The sequence below is a fragment of the Electrophorus electricus genome, chromosome 3 (assembly GCF_013358815.1).
Source record: "Electrophorus electricus isolate fEleEle1 chromosome 3, fEleEle1.pri, whole genome shotgun sequence".
In the NCBI taxonomy this organism is placed as follows: domain Eukaryota; kingdom Metazoa; phylum Chordata; class Actinopteri; order Gymnotiformes; family Gymnotidae; genus Electrophorus; species Electrophorus electricus.
In genome coordinates, this window is record NC_049537.1 from 15,871,262 (window position 1) to 15,891,703 (window position 20,442).

General features: G+C 37.1%; 2 protein-coding genes across 9 annotated transcripts in view; one reads left to right on the forward strand and one right to left on the reverse strand.

The window, feature by feature from the left end:
• matn4 (matrilin 4) overlaps window positions 1-880 on the reverse strand; it is a 24,774-nt gene extending 23,894 nt beyond the window's left edge. For all 8 annotated transcript variants that reach the window (XM_027004980.2, XM_035523923.1, XM_035523922.1 and 5 more), the window contains exon 1: window positions 650-880. The gene's annotated coding sequence lies outside the window, so the exon portion shown is untranslated. The remainder of the gene's footprint in view (window positions 1-649) is intronic.
• The window catches only part of rbpjl (recombination signal binding protein for immunoglobulin kappa J region-like), a 13,606-nt gene extending 1,849 nt beyond the window's left edge, over window positions 1-11,757 (forward strand). Inside the window, exons 2-12 of the mRNA XM_035524108.1 lie at window positions 585-699; window positions 3,343-3,477; window positions 4,190-4,260; window positions 4,442-4,554; window positions 5,261-5,435; window positions 6,505-6,642; window positions 6,876-6,988; window positions 7,886-8,026; window positions 8,454-8,609; window positions 9,206-9,309; window positions 11,484-11,757. Of these exons, the coding sequence (XP_035380001.1) occupies window positions 585-699; window positions 3,343-3,477; window positions 4,190-4,260; window positions 4,442-4,554; window positions 5,261-5,435; window positions 6,505-6,642; window positions 6,876-6,988; window positions 7,886-8,026; window positions 8,454-8,609; window positions 9,206-9,309; window positions 11,484-11,757 (1,535 nt within the window). The remainder of the gene's footprint in view (window positions 1-584; window positions 700-3,342; window positions 3,478-4,189; window positions 4,261-4,441; window positions 4,555-5,260; window positions 5,436-6,504; window positions 6,643-6,875; window positions 6,989-7,885; window positions 8,027-8,453; window positions 8,610-9,205; window positions 9,310-11,483) is intronic.
• The last annotated feature ends 8,685 nt before the right edge of the window (window positions 11,758-20,442 follow it).

Here is a 20,442-nt window from a genome sequence, read left to right on the forward strand (position 1 = left end):
ATTTAATGAACGTTAATCTGTGTTAAAGTAGTCTAATAATTAGGGCAAAAAAATACAAATAAGCAAAACAATTAATTTACAGTAAAATTATTAAAAATTCAATTTCTCACAGAGATAATATGTTGTCTTTATATTCCTTATTGACTATAGAGGTCCGCTATAGTGAGAGAATGAAGATAGTCAAGATGTCTACCAGTCAATATCAGTTATGACCATTAGGTAATATCAGTATCAATAATTACTAATGACCAAGGCCTAATCAGGAATTAGGCATAGATAACTACATATTTACTCGGATACATAGGAGTAGGCTGTTCTTTGACTATCTATATGACAAGCACCATTAACTACAATACGTCTGTAAATTGTAAAGTTTTTACAATGTTGCTATTCAGTTTACTTCGTCTGTTAGACTTAAAAGATGTTTCGTTGAAAAATAAATTCGCGTGCGAAGGACAACCTATATATTTCGTTGCGTTGTTGCATGCATCAATGATCATTCGAGTAAGCCAGATCTATTTCATGTGATGATACCGCTTTGCCAGCAATAATTTTAAAAAGTTAAAGGTTTCGTTGTTTTTCAGGGTTGTTGCCCGGGGACCCACTAGGCGCTTCATACCTCTATACACCTGAAACATCGCTTACCCACCTCGGCGATTTTCAAGGAAGACCTGAGACGCAGCAGCCAGGATGGGACAGGTAACCTCTTTTCGCGCACACAAATTCCCCGTTGGTCTTGATATAACGTGTCCTACGGCAGCTGATAAAAGTGTCCGGCTTTTTCCAAACAGCACCAAAATTACCCAAATATTATGCGTCAGTGGTTCGATAATAGACTGGGCAGAAGTCAAAACAATCTTCTCTTTACCAGAGTTCTCACTTGTCTGTTACAGAGACAGAATGAATTCCAGATATTAGGCTGGTATTAAAACTGGGGAGCATGTTAAAACGTGGGCCCACCCCTTTTGAAATTGGAACAGTACAATCTTCATTCTTTCGAGAGGAAAGCACAAGGAGTATGAAAGCGCGCGAATACGTTATTCCATATTGAGAAATACATGGTATATGGAATGTTTGTTTATATTGAGCTAGAGAGAGTCACTTGAATCTGGTATTTTCATCCAAGATTGAATCCAAGTGACCTGGGATGTAATGTCATTTAATGTTATATTATATTATGTTATGTTGTTATGTTATGTTGTGTTGTATGTTATGTTGTGTTGTGTTGTGTTGTGTTGTGTTGTGTTGTGTTGTGTTGTGTTATGTTATGTTGACCTATAGACCTTTTGCTTGATTAGTAAATCATCTTCTCAGTTCTAACCTGTGAGATTAGTTTGTCGAAATGTTTCTTCCTTATTTTCAGTTGAGGACTTTTTGTCTGGTCAGTATCACATATGAGGTGTTTCAGTGTAAACCCTTTTAAACATTTGGCAAGGTCATTTTCTTGAGGGCTAGAATATAATCAACCTTAGGAATTCAGGATGTCTGTGGTGTGCTTTGAGTGTAAAATACCTGTGTAGAAAGTTCTGTCCTTTGAACCTCATAACTTGCTTGGAAGATCCTAAATTAAAGAACAGGTTTGCTTTTTTCAAACCATACCTTAGTAAAATAGCTGCTTCCCATAACAGTCCTGCTGATAGAGTTGTTCATAAGAAACATGCTCCTGTGTAGTATCAGTGGGCTTAAACACAGTCCAAATGTAGCAACCATTTAAGCATTCAAAACCCTTTTTATCAGACTTCTGTAATCATACAGAACTTTACAAATTGTTGAGAGCAACTGCAAGAAGATAGAAAAATATGGCATTAAGGCACACTACTTTTCATGTATTTTAAATAAACATAAAATGAATACTGTGATGTTCCAATTTTCAAAAAGTTTATTACAGTTTTTGAATAATCACTCCATTGTAATGTGTTGAGCTGCTGAGAAATAGTATCCTTCATGGTAGCTCAGTGGTAAAGGAACTTGGCTAGTATTCAGAAAGTTGCCAGCCCATGCCTCACCACTGCCAAGTTGCCACTGTTGGGAACCTGTCTGAGGCCCTTAATGCTCAATTTGTGTTCAGTCAGAATTGTAAGTTGCTTTGAATAAAATCAGCAGGTAAATTTAAATCTTTATAGTGCTAAAACACAGCAAGATTGGGCTGTGATTGTAGCTAAAATGATGAGAAGCAGCATTTAAAATGTGATATGAGTTGAAAACATTTGGTGAGATTATTCTAATTGCAGTTATAAATGATGGAAATGGTAATTTTAAAGTATGGATTAAGAAAAGGGAAATTATCCATTAATGACAACATAAATAAGTTTGTAAGATCATAGAATATGAATAATATAAAAATCAGTTTTGTTTTAGATATTCAAACAGTTTAATGTACTGAGGCAAAAAGCCAGACAATGGTTCATTACATATTCATTTATTAAGACCCTTAAACCATAGAGTTTGTCATTTCAGAGGGTTTGCTTTCTCTCTTTCTCTCCCTCTCCCACTTTCTCTTTATTCATTTTCTCTATTCAAGCCACAAATTTACAAACCACATTCCACTACTAGGATGTGGTGATACACTCAGTAGAATCTCAGTAAAATTGGACCAGTTTTACCACATTCGGAAATTATATCATAAAACAGCAAAACATCTGCTTTTGTTAGCACCAATCAATCTATATATTTTTGTCTAATGATTTCATTCATTCCTGACATTAAGCAAGTGACATTAGCAATAACACTTCATAACGAGTGTTAGCTAAGTCAAAACAAAGATGGATACATCCCTTTAGTTTTTTATATGAATGCATTTGACTTTGTAGAAAAGCTTGAAATTAATCAGTCACCAGCTGTTTTATTTTCAGGAGTTCTAGACAAAATGAGGACGCTTTCACAGCAAACACTTGAATTTTTGTATATTCTAGCATGATAGCCTCCATTACTGAATAGTTTCCTTGAAAAAAATATTTTTACAGTGGTCTGCCAGTAAAAAGCACCCAGCCTTGTGATTGCCAGTCACGTTAAAGGAAAGGGTAGAATGAGAGTCTCTTTTTACAAAATGCAGCATCAGTCAGTTAACCACCACTGACCAAAGGAATGCAGGTCTTTCTGGTACTGGAGCTTGAATGGCCTGTTTCCAGTTCAACAAATCAGGATAAGTTTCTGACCAAACTTTTGCTAGAGCCTTTTGAGGGCTGGTTGTATGAGGATAAACTGTATTTTTCTAATTCTGATCTGAACTTGGTCCTCATACAGCCAATAGAATGCAAATCTTTCTGGTTGGTTGAATAGGGATAAACGTGGTTTGCTAATTTTGACCTGAATTTAAAAAATAAAAGTCTTGTACATTCATAGGGTGGAACAAAGTTGCTCTTCATTACCAAGGGTAACCAGAGAGTCGGTGAGACAGTACCTGCAGTTCAGACCAGACCAATCAGTGCTCATCCTTCATGCCAAAGTTGCTCAGAAGTCCTATGGCAACGAGAAACGGTGAGAAGTAGATTCTTCAGTTCACACTTCCTACTCTTTTATGATTGCTTGAAATTAGTCTAGTCTTAGTCAAGAACAGGTTGAGATCTCTGAACCTTTTTGTAGTCTAAACTGAATTATGGAAGCCCCAAATGTTTTGGGTTTTGTTAAATACTTGGAGTAGGTTTTGTTTTAATTCCATTGACTATGTGACCAAAAGAAAGGGAAACATAGTGGCATGACACAGGGCCATGTTCTGCCATATGATGACACAGGGCCATGTTCTGACATAAGATGACATGACACAGGGCCATGTTCTGACATAAGATGACATGACACGGGGCCAGGTTCTGACATAAAATGCATCCACATGAAGGGTTAGTATGAATATTCACAGATGTCAGTCAAGCACAATTTGTTCTGGAATTCCTTATTCATTAGGCTACATACACAAGACTGAGTATTACAGATCATCATGAACAATTTTACAATTCTATTGGTATATAGATATAGAATGATACAGAATAAAAATGCTATAGTACTGCAGGGTATTAAAAATGTCACTTGTCATTATGGTGTCTTCCATGTCATACACTTTAACCATGTCATACAACTAACTGAGCCAGAGTCACATGTGCCACATTTCTGTATGTCACCCACCTGCGTAAATGTCCAATGCAAGAAGTGTACCTATGTTCACAGGTAATTGTAGTGTTTTTGTGTGTGTTAATAGATTTTTCTGTCCTCCTCCATGTGTGTACCTTTGTGGCCCAGGATGGAATCTCAGGCAAGAGCATCTCAAAGGTGCTGTCCCTGTCATTTCCATGGTTCTGGAATAAATACGATTACTATATTATTATCTACATTAAATAACATTAGCTAGCACTTGAGGTGATCAAAATTGACTGACATCCAATTCATGCCACATGCTTGGAAAGGGATTTTAAATGCATATGACCTTTTCTCTCTGTCTACTTTTCACCAGGATCAGGTCTCAGTGAGTCTAGCCATCATCTGTGTGGGTATATGGGTCTGGACAGCTCTCCAGGGTCACAGGCAGATGGCTTCAAGCTAAGCTTCGAGGAACAAACAGACAAGGTAAGACAGCAGAATGAGATCTAAGATCAAAGCAGAGTAATCCTGTGAAGATAACTGAACATGACTGCACTGTTTAAAGATTCAGTTGGACATCCAACCATATGAAACATTATTGGTTGCCAACTGTTATGAAACATTAGGAGTTGGAAAAACTCCTATGTCTTACTTTTTCGCTTGCTTGTTACTGATGTCTTACTTCCAGACAAATATTCATTTGAAATACAGTGACACTCAACAAAATGGTCAGTAGGCTTCTCTACCCCACTCCAACCCACTTATTAGACTTCTTCAAGAGTGATTTCTTTTGAAGTCCTGTGCCCTAAAGCTACCTCTTAGCAGGCCTTTTACTTAACAGTGGATATAGCTTCAAACCACCTAATACTGTTTTCATAACTTGAGGTAGCACCTGGTGCTTCTGGTACATGAGCTTCCATTACTGTTGAGTACCACACCCACCACTCTCTAAATTTTGTTAAAGTCAAGCACTGGTTTTCCTGTCCCCATCTTCTAGTGTTCTAGATGATTTTCAAAGTTCTCAGTCAAAATTGCACTTTTGTAGTGCTTCAGATTCTTAATACTTAAGACAAATAATTCCTAAGGTGGCAAATGTGTTTTTTCAAACTTAGTAAATGTGCCATTCACATGGTGAACCTGAACAGTTTTTTTTCTTTTCTTTTCTCTTCTTTTCTTTTCTTTTCTTTCTCAGATGTTTGCCTGTGCTAAGACTCTGTATATCTCAGATACGGATAAGAGGAAACACTTCCGTTTGCTGCTCCGACTGTTTCACAATGGAGGGCAGCAGATTGGCTCTTTCCAAAGTGGACTTATTAAAGTCATTTCCAAACCATCACAGAAGAGGCAGTCCATGAAGAATGCAGACTGTGAGTCATTGTGTATGTATGTGAATAAACTAGTGGAGACATGTAATTCTTGCCTAAATTATGTCCAAAATAACAATTTCAGACATAACATAGGAAAAGAGTCACAAAAAACTGATTAGGCATGTTAATTGATTTTTTTTCACTCATTTGCTTTTAATTGTATGCGTAATTGTAGGACCAAATTTATTTCAAGCAGTTCACAGATTTCCTATTCTAACAGTGATAACTCTGTGTACCCCTGATCAAACACCATAGCTAAGATTTCTACTGACCAAGTCATATAGGCTAAATTGTAATTTTTTTATTTCATTCATATTTTTATAGAATACACAAGTCATGATGGAGAAGGAGATCTGATCCTCAGCCATATAAGAGATTTCTAACCGACTTCATTAAGATTAATATTTATGACAGAGTGTCTATTTAGAAACCACTTATAACCAGATTCAATGTTTAAAATGATGTCTGCTATAATAATTGAAAAAATTATATCTTAGAGAACTGGAAAATTAATATTCCCTGTTAACTTATAGTGCACTCTTTTACTTATTTCTTATACCTGGATGGATTTTTCTTCTGCAAAAAACAAAGATAGACTTCAGTACACTATGTTTCTCATTAATAGTGGGTTTTCTTTTTCGAATGGCTTAATGTTCTGCAAACCATTTAAAACTTGTTTTGACAAAAAAGGAAAAAAGAAGAAGAAAAAATATTTGTTCAAATCCTTGGACAAACCTGACCTTGCACCAAAGAGGTCAGTCGGGCATTTAACCTATGACCATTTGATCTTAAGCCACATACTGTTAAGGCTCGTTCTGTTGGCAGTGGCTGTCGAGTCCTCCAAAAGAACCTCAGGAAAAGAAAGAAGTAAAAGAAGTATTGTAGACTTCTGAGTGGCAGTGAAGTGATGCTGAATTCCTCACCTTCTGGTGGGAAAGTGACACAATGAGTGCAGGCTGGCTTTGGCCATGCTGCTTTAGTCATTGCTGTTTGCCTGAGAGAGTGTATGTATATGCGTATGTTTAACTTTGCTTATGTGTCTATTGTATGTTTCTCTGTGTGTGTTCAGTATGTATTTCATCAGGTTCCAGAGTATCATTATTTAACCGCTTGAGATCTCAAACAGTCAGTACACGGTACCTTGCTGTGGAGGGTGGAGCTTTTGTGGCCAGTGCCAGACAATGGACTGCTTTTACTGTCATTCTAGGTCTGAATACCAGCATTCTCTCACTAATGGATTAATTATAATCCATGTAACTTGTTTTACTGTCTGTCTCTGGTATGTATTCTGTATCATTTATGAGCCCTTTTACTTTCATTCTCTCTCTCTCTCTCTCTCTCTCTCTCTCTCTCTCTCTCTCTCTGTGTCTCTCTCTCTCTCTCTCTCTCTCTCTCTCTCTGTGTCTCTCTCTCTCTCTCTCTCTCTCTCTCTCTCTGAAGTGGAGGAGCAGCAGGCTGACCACAGTGATTACTCTGTGTGTGAGAGTTATATATGCTATGGTTGTGTGGTTCAACTGGTATGCACTGATTCAGGAGTCGCATTGCCACCCATGGTATACATTCCATGTTTTTACTCTTTTACAGAAACATAGCTGCAAAGATGCTGTATGAATTTGTACAAATGACAAGACAAACAACACAAAATTCAGAGCAAATCTTCCTATGAATGTCAAGGCTGATTTTTAGCTGAAATAAACCAAAGTAAATTGCGTTATATGCTGTAAAAGGTCTTATTTCAACATTGTCTTTGCTTGTTAATTATCAGTTAATCAGTCATTTGCAGAAAGCAAAACACCCATGCCTGTAGACTTTGCCCACTGGCCTTTAAACACATTGGTCATACTAATTTAAGTAAATCCCTTAAATCAGCTAAAACCCATGCTGTGATGCTTTTATTGCCTTCATCCTGAGTCATAGCAGATGATTGTCTTGATGGTAGATGATCATAGCAGATCATCATCCCTCAGGAAAATGTGTCAAATGGAGATTCTCCAAGAAGGCAGGAGAGGATATCACCTCTCAGCAACATAGAGCAGTTCAGACATTTTCAGGCTCATAGTAATGGTCCTGCAATTGTGTGGCCCAACAGGGGTTAAAGGTAGAGTGTTTTAGCATGCAGTGTGATGCTTGGCCAACCATAAAATTCTTTTTTTAAAGGTAGGTGGTGGCAGCAATATGTCAGCAACTACTTGGAATACTTAGAAAATTATTTATAGGCTGTATTTATCTCAAATCCATGAATTTTTTTTTAAAACATATATCTTTTAGTAATGTATTTTAGTAGCACATACAGCAAACACACTTTTATTTATATGGATATGCTAAGTAATCTGAACTAGCTATCTAGTATATAGCTAATTCTTTAGGCCAGATTAAGATTATGAGGGAGTTGTGAATCAGAACTGAATGTCTTAGTTGTATCTAAATACTGCTTCTTTTTCTCCTCTAAGGTCATCCGTAAGGTGAATAAGCAGCATGCTTGCCTAGACGTGGACGAGCCTGTGTCCCAGCTTCATAAATGTGCCTTACAGTTCAGGGACAGCAAGCACATGTACCTCTGCCTCTCCAATGAAAAAATCTTGCAGTACCAGGTAAAGTGACACTCAGAACATACAGGAAACATACAGAATATGCACATGTGCAGGAGCAAAGACATTAAATGGGTTTTGATGTACCTGTCTGAAAGGAGTTTCTCAGTGTCTAAATGCTTTTGATGCAAAGAGGAAATGTGTGGTATGGCAATTTCTGTCTCTACAGCCAAGGAGACATAGAGAAATTACAGTACTGCTGGATCATGAATATTATAAGACTGTGTTTGGAAATGGACCAAAGATATATTTCATTATTAACTAATAACAGCAAAATTTATACACTTCGTCCTTGTAAGAGGTTCAGATTTTTTTTCCATTAGATTCTCAGTGACATCCATATAGCCTACCATGTCCTATTTGCATGGGATGGTTTAATTCAGTTTATTTTAGTAAAAATTTTTAATTTAGTATTTTCATACTCCCGTAGGCCTCCCCCTGTCCAAAGGAAAGCAGTCGAGAGCTGCTGAATGATGGATCATGTTGGACCATTATTGGTACAGAGATCATGGAGTACACCTTTAGCGAGAGCCTCACCTGTCGCCCATCCACCATCAGCCCTGTGCCTGTCATCAATGGACTGGAGGTCAGACAAAATTGCTCAGCCATTATTCAAGCAATGTTGTAAAGATTTAGTATCCAGCAAACAAGCCTTTTTCAAGGCAAAAGGTTGGCCATTTCTGGTCTTGCTAAATCATACCTGTTTAAGATTATCCAGGATTATTACACTGCCCCAAGAAAAGTATGGTGACATGTAATTCAGTGCTCTCCACCAGTTTATAAAAGAAAGACTTCCATTTATCCCATATTATACAATAATGAGCTGAATCTGTAAATTATTTGGTTCACCCTTTCTTTTTTCCACTGCAATGCCCTATACTGGCATTTGTCTGAATTGGTACCCTACAATAATAAAATACCTCCATATCCATTTCAAGGAAACTTCAACATATCTGCACCAGACTGCATTCCAAAACTTTCAGAATGGTAGTGTATGATGCACACTAGCTTTTTAGGCATACAATACAGAGGACTGTATGACTTGCTCTGCTAATATGTGTTGAGTTCGTATATCAACTCATTTGTGTCAATTAAGAAGATTTTCATTAATCTTTCAGTACTACAGTACTTCAGTACTTTCAGTACTACAGTACTTTTAACATTGTTTTTTTTATGATGTAGCTAAATGGAGGAGGCCATGTAGCTATGTTAGAGCTCCATGGAGACAACTTCAGCCCCCACTTAAAGGTCTGGTTTGGGAATATGGAAGCTGAAACCATGTTCAGGTAAGAACATGATCTAAACATGTAGCATGTTATATTTGTAAGGACAGACGGTCATGTTTTTCCATTATGTATCAATGGAAGATCTTAGATGACCTTTAGGGCTTTCATAAACCACAGGATGTCATGATGATAAACAGTTCTGACATATGTGTATTATGTGTAAGAGTGTGGTTGGAAAAAACCTGTATTCTTTTCTAAATTACACCCATATAAAATATCATAAAGGTTAACCAAGAGTGCATTGTTTTGTATACAAGACAAAAGCGATGCATATTTCCTTCTATACTAATTAGAGATGATGTAGCCAATAAACTCAAATGTTTCCACATGAGATAAATAACATAGGAGCTCAAACTTTTATTTATTTCATAAATAATGTAAATAAAATATAGATATATATTTAATCCGTAATATGGATGACAAAAATAATGAGGGTGTTTTTTAAAGTAATTTAGAACTCTATAAAGTATGCTTAATATAGAAGTTTCTTTTCTTTCATTTCAAATTTCTTTAAGCCATTCTTACATTTTATTTAGTTTAGTGATATAGTTGTATTTGAAATTGCACTGGCATGACTGTGCCTCTTTCAATAGGAGTTGCTAATAAGAACAACTGTCTCTTTTGTGTGCTTACTGGTGAATCACTGAAGTAACCCTTACTTTAGGAACGTGGGTTGTTGGAATAACATAAGCCAGTAAAATTAATGAAATAGGTTTAGTAATGTTTATGGGCCTTGAAATTTGTAATTCAGGCTTCAGAAACATATGTCTCTGGAATTCTTCAATATTATCCTAGTCAGAACAATAAGCAAGTTATCAAGCATTAAAGTTGTAGTAATTTCCTTTCTGGTTTACAGATTTTGAAGGTCTTGTAATAATAATTATTATTATTTCTCTTTAGCTCCAGTCCATTAAAAAGTTATTTTTGTACATTCAGGTTTCATTGTTGATGGTTTGTTACATTATATTGATTTCATGGTTTAAAACTGACATCCTAGCAGTGGCTTCAACATTAATACATCAAAACAAGGCAACTAGCTTGGCAAGCCTAGTTTCACCAGACTGCCATTTACAGCACAGCATTCTTCACATATCAAAAGTATGACATCTGAAAAGCTTGGAAATTTCTAAAAGAAGCAGTGCCATTCTGTGCCTTAATGCTGAAAAAGATGCATTCTTTCATATGGACCTGCTATCTTGTCAAACAGCTGCACAGAGTGCCAAATCCTCAGTCCAATTTGTAGTTTGCGATTGTTATTATATTATTGCAATAGATAAATAAATGTTAACCATGAAGTACCTTGCTTTTCTTGTTTATGCACATTTCAGAAATGGAGAGCTCTTCACTCATAAAAGACCATAGCATTACCCTTAAGATGATTATCAACCAAAGTGCTTGTCTGCAATGGCTAAGAATTTCCAGACATGTTAAAGCGAGACTGATCTTGTATGTTACATAGCCACCCAATGGTGAGAAAAGCGATTTTCACATGGGGCAAAACACGCTAGTTTTAAAATTATAGCAGTAATCATCATGAACATCCTATTCTAACAAACCAGTTAGTAAGAAAGTTACCCTAAACTATCACTAACAAAGCAATTATCAAAGCTATCAAACTATTAACAAACTATCACTAACAAACTATCACTAATAAAGCAAAACATTAGTGAAAATAATCATTTTGGATATAATCAACATATAACTACTTACCTTATTAAATGATTAATGGGATAGGATTCTTCACAGGTAGGAAAGTGTTTATTGCTGTGTTGACTTCTAATTGTTTTGTGTTAGCTAGTTGCCCAGCTGGCTAGCTACTGCAAAGATGCACTGAGAGCCCTTTTGCTTGTGTGATTCAAGCAGTCAGTCAGTCACTTGGTCAGTCAATGAATAGAAATGTCTCTACTAGACCAACCTGCTGGCAAAAACTAACAGACTAGCAAAAACAACATAAAAAAGGCTACAAGTTTTGTTTCTGTTTTCATTTTGCATTACCAAACGTAAACCATTGAATAGTGTATCATAACCAGCCTTTTGCCAGCACCAATTTCAGGAATTTGTATAACCTTGTGTAATTTTCTTTTTTGTATATGTCTTTTTATATGAACTACCTTAATATTTTCAGCACTTTTCACGCTATAACAGTATCTACTCCATTCAACATCTTTGTCCAGGAGTCCCAGGTCTTTGCTATGTGTAGTCCCTGATATTTCAGTCTTCAGCGGGGAGTGGAGGTGGCTCAGGCAGCCTTTCACAGTGCCCTTATCTCTGATTCGATTGGATGGGCTGATCTACCGTAGCGCTTTCGTGTTCACCTACACCCCGGAGCACAGCCCTTCCCCTCAACCCTGTGTCACTACTGAGAGAGCTGCCAGTTCAGACACGCTCATAGATACCATACACCAGGAGTTCACCAGGACTAACTTCCACCTATTCATGCAGAGCTGACTCAGACAGAAATTAAGGTGCACATACCTAAATCTAACCATAACATCTATGATCCTCTCAGAATGCTTTGGTTCTGTTAGTACTTTAAATGAAACACTTATAAGGGATAAAGAGCTTGTAATGTGTGGCATGTGTTTCCAAATAATCGAATATGCTGGGAAAATAATAATCTATAATCACTTTCACCTCAAGTGACAGAGGTTATTTTTTTTATTGATCATGGAAATTAATGATGTATAAACTCTTTATGAAAATAATGAATGAATAATTGTAAGGAATTAATTGAATTATTATTTATTCTCCAGACTTCTTGTAGGCCTTCAACTACCTGAAAAAACAATCAATTACAGAAATTCTTATTATCCAATGGAATCATTTACATTTACGGCATTTGGCAGATGCTCTTATCCAGAGTGATTTACAAAGGTGCTTTGTCATTTACTCATAGACAAGAGAATAGAATCACCATGTGTTGGACTGAGACTGCTGCTCCATAAAAAGACCATCATCACTTGCCAAAGACCAATTAATCATCTTGTTGCATATACAAAATGTATAACACTTGACTAACTTCTACCGTGCACATGTTTGATAAGCATTCACTTCTTTTGCCAGCCTTTTTAGATCGTAATTATGTTCAGATCGAACCTGAACAATTTCTGAAATGTCAAGTTCTCTTTTAATTTGCACTCTGTTTGTAAATTTGCACTCTGCTTTAAATATAAAAATACCCAAACAAATGTAAAATAATATTTGTCACGAAAGTTTCTTTACTTTGACAGTGTGTGGTTGCTTTTATCTGTGGTGTCCTTTGTGTAAATCTAAGATACACTAGAAGAAGGTCCTATGTCATACCTATGTATCTGTGAAACAGTTCAGGTGCTTTTTATTGGCTTCAAATGGTTTGTCTGAGTAATTTAAATGTGAACACAGAGACCCCCATGTTACCTTGTGAAGCCACAGAAGTTCAAGGTGATAAAAGTTTAGCTCATGCCCCCCAAATGTCCAGTAAAAAAAAAAAAAGTCCAGTAAAATAAAAAATATATATCACATGAACATTTACAGCATCTATCAGACACTCTTGACCAGAATCCCTTACAGTAGTGCTTTGTTTTCTCCATGGAAGTAATCCTTATGCATTAACATTAGGCCAGATCTAAATATACCATTAAATGTTAACCCTGTCAAAGAATAAACACAAGCAAAATACACACAAGTAACAAAGGAAAAATGTGCTTTTGTTTAAAATATGCTTGCCGAGATGAGAAGTAAATGTTTCAGCTACGTAGATACATTTTATTTACTGGCTACATGTTTGAGGTTGAAATTTGATGATTACTACTTCAGCCTGCAAGCATCACAGCAGTACTGAGGACTTATACACACCAGCAACATTATTGGACACCCCATCATTACAGTTACTAGCCCAGCTATTGTTGACACTTATTTCATAAGTAAAAATTATGGATTGTAGCTCACTCACTCTGTTGGTAAGTGTAATTCATTAGCTACCGTCCCATCCATTTCCGATTGGTCAGTTTCTGAACACAGCACCACTACTGAACATTTATTAATTTGGTTGCAGATCATTTTCAACCCAGCAGTGATGTATGACAGCAAGTCAGAGCGGGCTACACATTTTCTTACATATTTCTGGTTACTCGTGAAACCTCACCAAGCTCTGGCTATGTCCTTTGAGAACTCCCTTTGAGAATCATGGAATGGTGCTGACCAACCAGCTATCATTCACTGCCCATGTTACTAGCATGACCTGAACATCCAGGTTTGTCTTGCATAGAATTTGGCCACTTCTTTCCAAAGAAGCCAGTCTCTAATCATCTCAAAACTATATCCTTGCAGCTGATCTAGAATGCAGCTGCACATCTTATATATAATCTTACTGTGTTCAAACATCACGCCACTGCTGTGTCCTGGCCACTGGCTTCTTGTAGTCACCTGCATCAGATTTAAAACCCTGATGGTTGCCTACAAAGCCAAAAATGGACCTGATACCTTATGCCTGAAAGCACTTCTCTCACTCTGCACCACAACTCGCACCCTTCATGCCTCAAGTACAGCTTATCTTGTACTATCTCGCCTTAAGAGGCTATCCTAACACCCAGATGGTGGAATGAGTCCCTTGCAGTTTTCAAACACAGATTGAAGACTCGCCTCTTCAAGAAGCACTTGAACAAACAATGGCAAGGCACTTAATTCATGTTTATATTCTTTCAGATAGAGTTCTAGCTTTATGGTCTCCTTAAATTCTGGTTTGATGTCCTTGTATAAGGATTTCTTCCATAGAAATAACAATGCACTTTTGTAAGTTGTTCTGGACAAGAACATCTGCTAAAAGTTGTTAAAGTAAATGACATAGCTCTTTTAATCTTTATGAAACATCTCTTGTTTTGGTATGAGGTGTCTGTGAATAGTTTTACACAAACCAGCAATTACCTGAAAATGTTTGGATCAAAAAAAACTTTGGAAATCAGCATCAAAGGTTGAAAACTTGGCACGCTCTCCATAAGATTGTGTGGCTGCATTTGGGGGAGGACTTGAAAGAGCTTTGGCTCCTTTCCTAATTACCAATGCAAATATGCTTGAGAGTATTGGGCTTGGCACACAACAGCCAACTAATCTTTGTCATGTGTCCACCTCTTAACAGGTTCCCAAAACTCATTCACTTCAGCTGTCCCTCAATTTTCAGACCTTTTTCACCTTTTATTACACCAGAAGGGTAGCCTTTAAGCATTTCCAAATGTAATCTTTATAAGCATCAATATTGCTGCCTGTAACAAAATACATACTGTATAATGATTTTCACTGGACAGACATACACCCAGTATGTCAGTTATGTCTTTCCCTTTGGCCTTCGGTCTCCATGTTTCCAAGCTCTTCACATAAAGGCACTCCTGTTCTCATTATCTCGTCATGTGTTTCTCTGATACATCACCACTCTCCCATCATGCAAACTATACAACCAAGCAAAGAGTGAATTCAGCTCATGACTGCTGGGGGAGGGGTAACTAGGGTCGGAGGGGCAGGGACAATCTGGGGGAGAATCTGGGGGACAATTCTGTCTCTGAAATAGGCATGGAAAGAATGCTCCATGTTAACCAGAGGATATCACTCAAGAGAAGGTAAAACATTTTGTTTGTCAAAGTGATCCACCACAGGACAGAGGCCTAAAAGCTGAAGTGGTTAATTACCATGTTGGAGTGCTGACAGGATTTTGTTAACAATGGTTTGATTAATTACTTGTGCAGTTTTGTCAGCTTGAGCTGCTAATTTTCATTCTTGGGTGTTGTCCCCAAATGTCTTTACAACCACAATTTTCTGGAAAAGGTAAGCAAATATACTCCAGATGAATAAACCTGTCATCACAAAATAGTTCACCTTACTTGTGGGCTGTATCAAATAATACAGTAAAACAAATTATAGCACATTCTGAAATATTACATAGTGACAACTGAATATTAGATCCTAAACATGATATTCATTCATATATTAAAACATTTCATTATCTTCTTAGCATTGCTATCCTTAAGACATTTCTCTTTGGCTCTTGAATCAAGAATGTCCTAGAAGACTTCTCAGGCAGGTAAAGTTTAAAACTAGCTTAAAAAGGGTTTCAGTAGAAACCTGTATCAAATACTGAAGTTGAAAGATTATTTGATTTTTAAAATGTACCATATGTACCATAGATCTATTTGATATCAATTAGTATGGATCCATTTGACAGATTGCATTTTGTTTTTCCCTTGAATTTCTCAAGAAGTTAAATTAAGAAATGGCTTCCAGAGAGATGCATGGCTTTGTAGCTCTTTTGGAGTACAAGCTCATCAGAAAAGGGTTCTTCCTTCAATCTCGGGATAGAAAACTGTTGAACTTCTTGTCCTCCCTCAAGCCAACACAAAATCCTTTATTTTATCACACACATCACAGTATGTTTTAAATCAGATAGTATCAAAGTGAGAGCATCAAAGAGGTATTACTGTTTGTGGGAAAATATCTGATTTTTCACAGAATTATTTTGAAAGCTGTGGAGAACAGCGTGTGACATACATGAAAAATATTATTAGCAATGGGAGAAAATTGATTCAGTGGACCTGAGAAAATCTGAGATTCAGTGCATACAGAGCTGAAGTTGTATTAGAAAGGGTTATGAGAGTAAGGGTAAGCTTAAATGCTGGACGGAGCCTTGTGCTTCCACTCTCCTCTCAACTTACCGCCTGGGCTCTTTCCACTACTCCCGTGGGAGCCTCCTTCCTTCCTCAGAGTCAATAAGCTTATCCTCTACCTCCACAGCTGCACACGTGCAATCATATGCAGAGACGGCCACATGTGCACACATATACAACCTCCCCATGTGCACACGCACACAGACACACACACACGCACACACACGTACACACACAGACCTAATATTCAGGGGTATATCTGAGGGCCCGTCGGAGGTACATGTGTGAAGGGCAAACATACTCTCATACCTATAGCTTATTATACTGAATAAAAGACTTTAGTGTTCATGCAGATAAAGGAAGTTAAGTATGACTGAAGCATCTTATGCAATTTTTTTTTTCTGCAGACATCTTAATATTTTAGAGTTGTATTGTTGCGGAGCTGCAGATGGCTGTGTGGAACACCTTTTGATCTTTCCCAAAGGAAGCATGTGGCCAGACATCGGTGTCTATCCATGCATATTTCACAGCCTCAGAAGCAACGAAAATCTTGGTTCAAAATACCATCAAAATACTAATCACAGTCACACAGACTGAAGATCGAGTCACTGACAAATGAAAAAGAGTATCAGGAAAAAGAGTATCAGCTTTTTCTTCCCAAGTTGTATGTCCTTAGCTTCTACTTTGCATTCTTTGTGCAGTAAAGAGAGCATGTGCAGTTTGCTTGAAGCATTGTCTGTTCAGTGTTTGATCTTTTGCTCTCAAGGGCACATGGAGGAAACCTGGGAAGATCAAGTTTCTTCCGGGAAATTCAGATTTGGACCAACAGAACACAGACCTTACATTCTTTTTTCAAGGAACAGTGACACAAGAGTGACTGCTCTTGAGTATTACTTCTAAAAATTCCTTTGTCAGTTTGAGAAGAATTAATTTTATAATCATTGTCCACTCTGGAAAGGACATTCATCAGATAACATTCTCAGACAGGAGAATAGCTGGGTCCATGAAAAGGAGATATTATTGCATTGTATGGATATCTAAGGCACATTTAAGTGGGCTTGGATATATTTCACAGCTTTTTCCCCCTTTTTCTTATGCCCCAGCCCAGAACAGTAGTTTAAATGGGACAGAAATGTTACAGTCAGAACTGTATGTGGCCCCTTTCATCTTCTCCACAGCCATTTATTTCACAGCTCTGTAAGCACTCACCATATCATTTCCCCTGCTCCACATGGTTGTGAAAAAAGATTTTAATCTTTTTAAAAGTAAGTCTGATTACATTTTTATAATTACAAGACAGAATGGCTGCAAATATCACTACCTGCAGAATAGAATTGTTTGTGGACAGGAAGTTTTTAAGAAAATTAAAAAAAGTTACCTTCTATGCTCCTTTAGTACACCCTCTGACTTACCAAACAGCAGGACACAGTCCTGTGTGTGTCTAGACTGTCTTCTTTGCTATCTTCTTATCTTGTCTAAATATCTTCTTATTTTGTCTCCTCCTCATCTAGGTGTAAATGTTGTTACAATTAATCAGTTACAATTAAGAATGCTGTTAATTAGTCTACATGTCCAAGTTGCAATAGCACATTTCCGCCATCAAAAGGTAGAATGAAAAATAGTAGCAAAACATAATGATAAGAGTTACTACTCAACTTTATCCAAATGGAAGGTGTACAAAGCTTTGAAACTTCAGTGGTCCAGCTTCCAGCCTGAATTTTGGTTGAGCAAAACCTGAAGTCAAAATCAGGGTTAAAAACATACTGTACACTGATGAACATACACAGATTTATTTGTGAAGTACTGTTGTTGAAGGCAAGCCATTTGCAAGTAATGTCTTTGACTTGAAATGCATTTTTGCATGTCAGGGAATTGCTATAGAGTAAGAAATCAGGATGATATACACTGTTTACATTATACAGAATTTATTTTACATTACATTATGAGATTAATTTTTTTAATTATTTAATTTAAATTTTACATGAAACTATTACATCTGTGACATAGCCTACCACTGTACACTGTAGTCCACGTCACTCGGTGGTGGCTGTGCACATGGCTTTTGTTTTTGTTTGAGACTGACCTGCTTAGTCAGTTTCGGTAAGCTTATTTGGTGTACAGCAGTGTTTGAAAGGCAGCATTCTCATTTGCTCTAATGAATGCCAATGTATGAAATTTGCCCTTGAATCGTTCAGTTATCAAACCTACAGGACTTTCTGCTTACCCCTGGTCAAATCTTCTCCAGATTTTTTGGGCCAGCAAGGCACTTTCTGTTTACTTTACTTTGGTCATTAACGTCACAAAGGCCCACTGTTGATGTATGGAACTCACTCTTTGAGTTAACCAATGGCCCATCGTTCCCACCTCTCCGTCCAGTCCTCCACTGTGCCTCCCACTGAGAACGAAAAAAGTCTCCAACAAGAAGGCCATAGACCAATGCCAAACCACAATGCTAAAGCTGCAGGCCAAGCAGTGAGCGGCTATGTCTCCCCTGAGGCATCCAGAGAAGCAATTCCTCTCCATATATGGGGTGGGGGTGGGGTAAAGTTGGTGATGGCGTAAAAAATTACAAGTATGGGTGGACAAAATGAATAAGACAGAAACTTAATTGCAAAAGACAAAAAAGCTAAACTTTCATTTAAGTTTATGGGCAATTATGGAAACCCACTGAAGGGACCCCCATTTAATAACAGACCCTCTTTGTCCAGAATGACTTACAAGTGCTTAGTTGTCTTCCTGGAAGAAATCCTCATGCTGGTAGACAAGGCTTTAAAAGATAACATTAAGTTAGAACCCTATCAGTGGGAATACCCATAAGGAAAGATTTTAAGGTATACAGCTATATATAAGGATCTCTGATTATTCAAGTGCTTTGTAGTAACTATGGATCGTTCAAGTGCTTTTTGAAGAGGTAGGTCTTTGGACAGCATTAAACACTGCTGTATGGACAGGTAATGGAGGTTAATTCCACCATTTGGGTGCTACTACAGAAAGGTTCCGATGCATGTCATCCTTGTCTCTTGAGGAGCAGTGATTCCAGGAGGTATACTGGAGGTATGAAGGTCAATGCTAATTTTATATATATATATATATATATATATATATATATATATATATATATATATATATATATATATATATATGCACAATTTGCACAAAACACAAAGAGAGACATTTATTTTATATAATACGTTCATAAAGCTTTTCAGTATTTATTGGACTATTGGTTTATTGGGGGGTTTAGTAGAATTTTTGTTATGATCTGAATTCAGTATTTTTATTATTATTTCCCAGGAAACCTGATTGATCAGCTATATGAGACATATTGCAAGTTCTAAAAGTAAAAAAGAGCCCAACACCTCCTGCCAAATGGAATGTGTTTATGTTTCTGAATCTTTTTATAGTTATTATGGTTATTCTTATGTGGGTTGCATCAAAATTTAGCCAGACTTCAGAGACTACAAACTACTTCCTTACCATTGTAGATGAACATTAGGTTATAATTAATTTCAGATAGAGGAGCAGAGAGAATATACTGGGTGCCAAGTATAGCCATGGCCAGTTACCATATATATCTAAAATGATAACCATGTTTTAGCATTCCAATTGCCTCTGCCTTGTGGCCAAAACTTATAGAGTAAACAAACAAGACATGTCCAGACAGGTATAGTCATAGCATCTGCTGCTACTGGGTTTACTATGGGAACAAACATTTTGGATGCACCCACTGTGCCTTCTGCCTGTGTAGAGAGAGATCTGCCCCTGTGTGTGTTGATGAGCTTGTGGCACCTACAGTGCTGTGAAAATTTAATTTTTGCATTTTTGTCACATTTCAATGTTTCAGATCATCAAACTACTTTAACATTAGATAAAGAAAACCCAAATAAGCACATGTTGTTTTTTTAATGCTAATTAAATTTATTGAAGGAAAAATGCTGTTCAGCCCCACTGTCACAGAACGCTCCACCCCCTCACCATGAGTCACGTGGTATGGCCCGTCGCGGGCAGAGGGAACCACGTCTGTTTGTAGCCACGCCCTCCATAAAGACACACACCTGCATGGAGTTAATTATAACATGTCTGTCTGTCTATTTGAACCCCAGTTAGTGTGATCCTTGGTGTGGGTCACTGTAGATGTAGATATTGATATTGATATTGATATTGATATTGATATTACTGTTTTTGTAGAATCACTGTTACTGTTGTTTAATCTTTGTCATTGTTATTAATGTTCACACTGTTAAGAATGTTCAGCGTTAATGTTTTGTGTGAGTGCCAATGTTGTCTTGTATGTTTTATATTATTAAATGTCTCTCAATGTTGAGGAGGTCTATGCATCCTGTTCCGTGCCCTGCAGCACTCGGGCCAGCATTACACCTACCTGGTCCTACAGTATGTGAAAAAATAATTGCCCTGTTAGCTACTAAAACAACCAGTTAAGCAAATTCTATATACAATTGGGTTAAATTTCACTTGCCACACCCAGACATGTTTACTGCAAGAC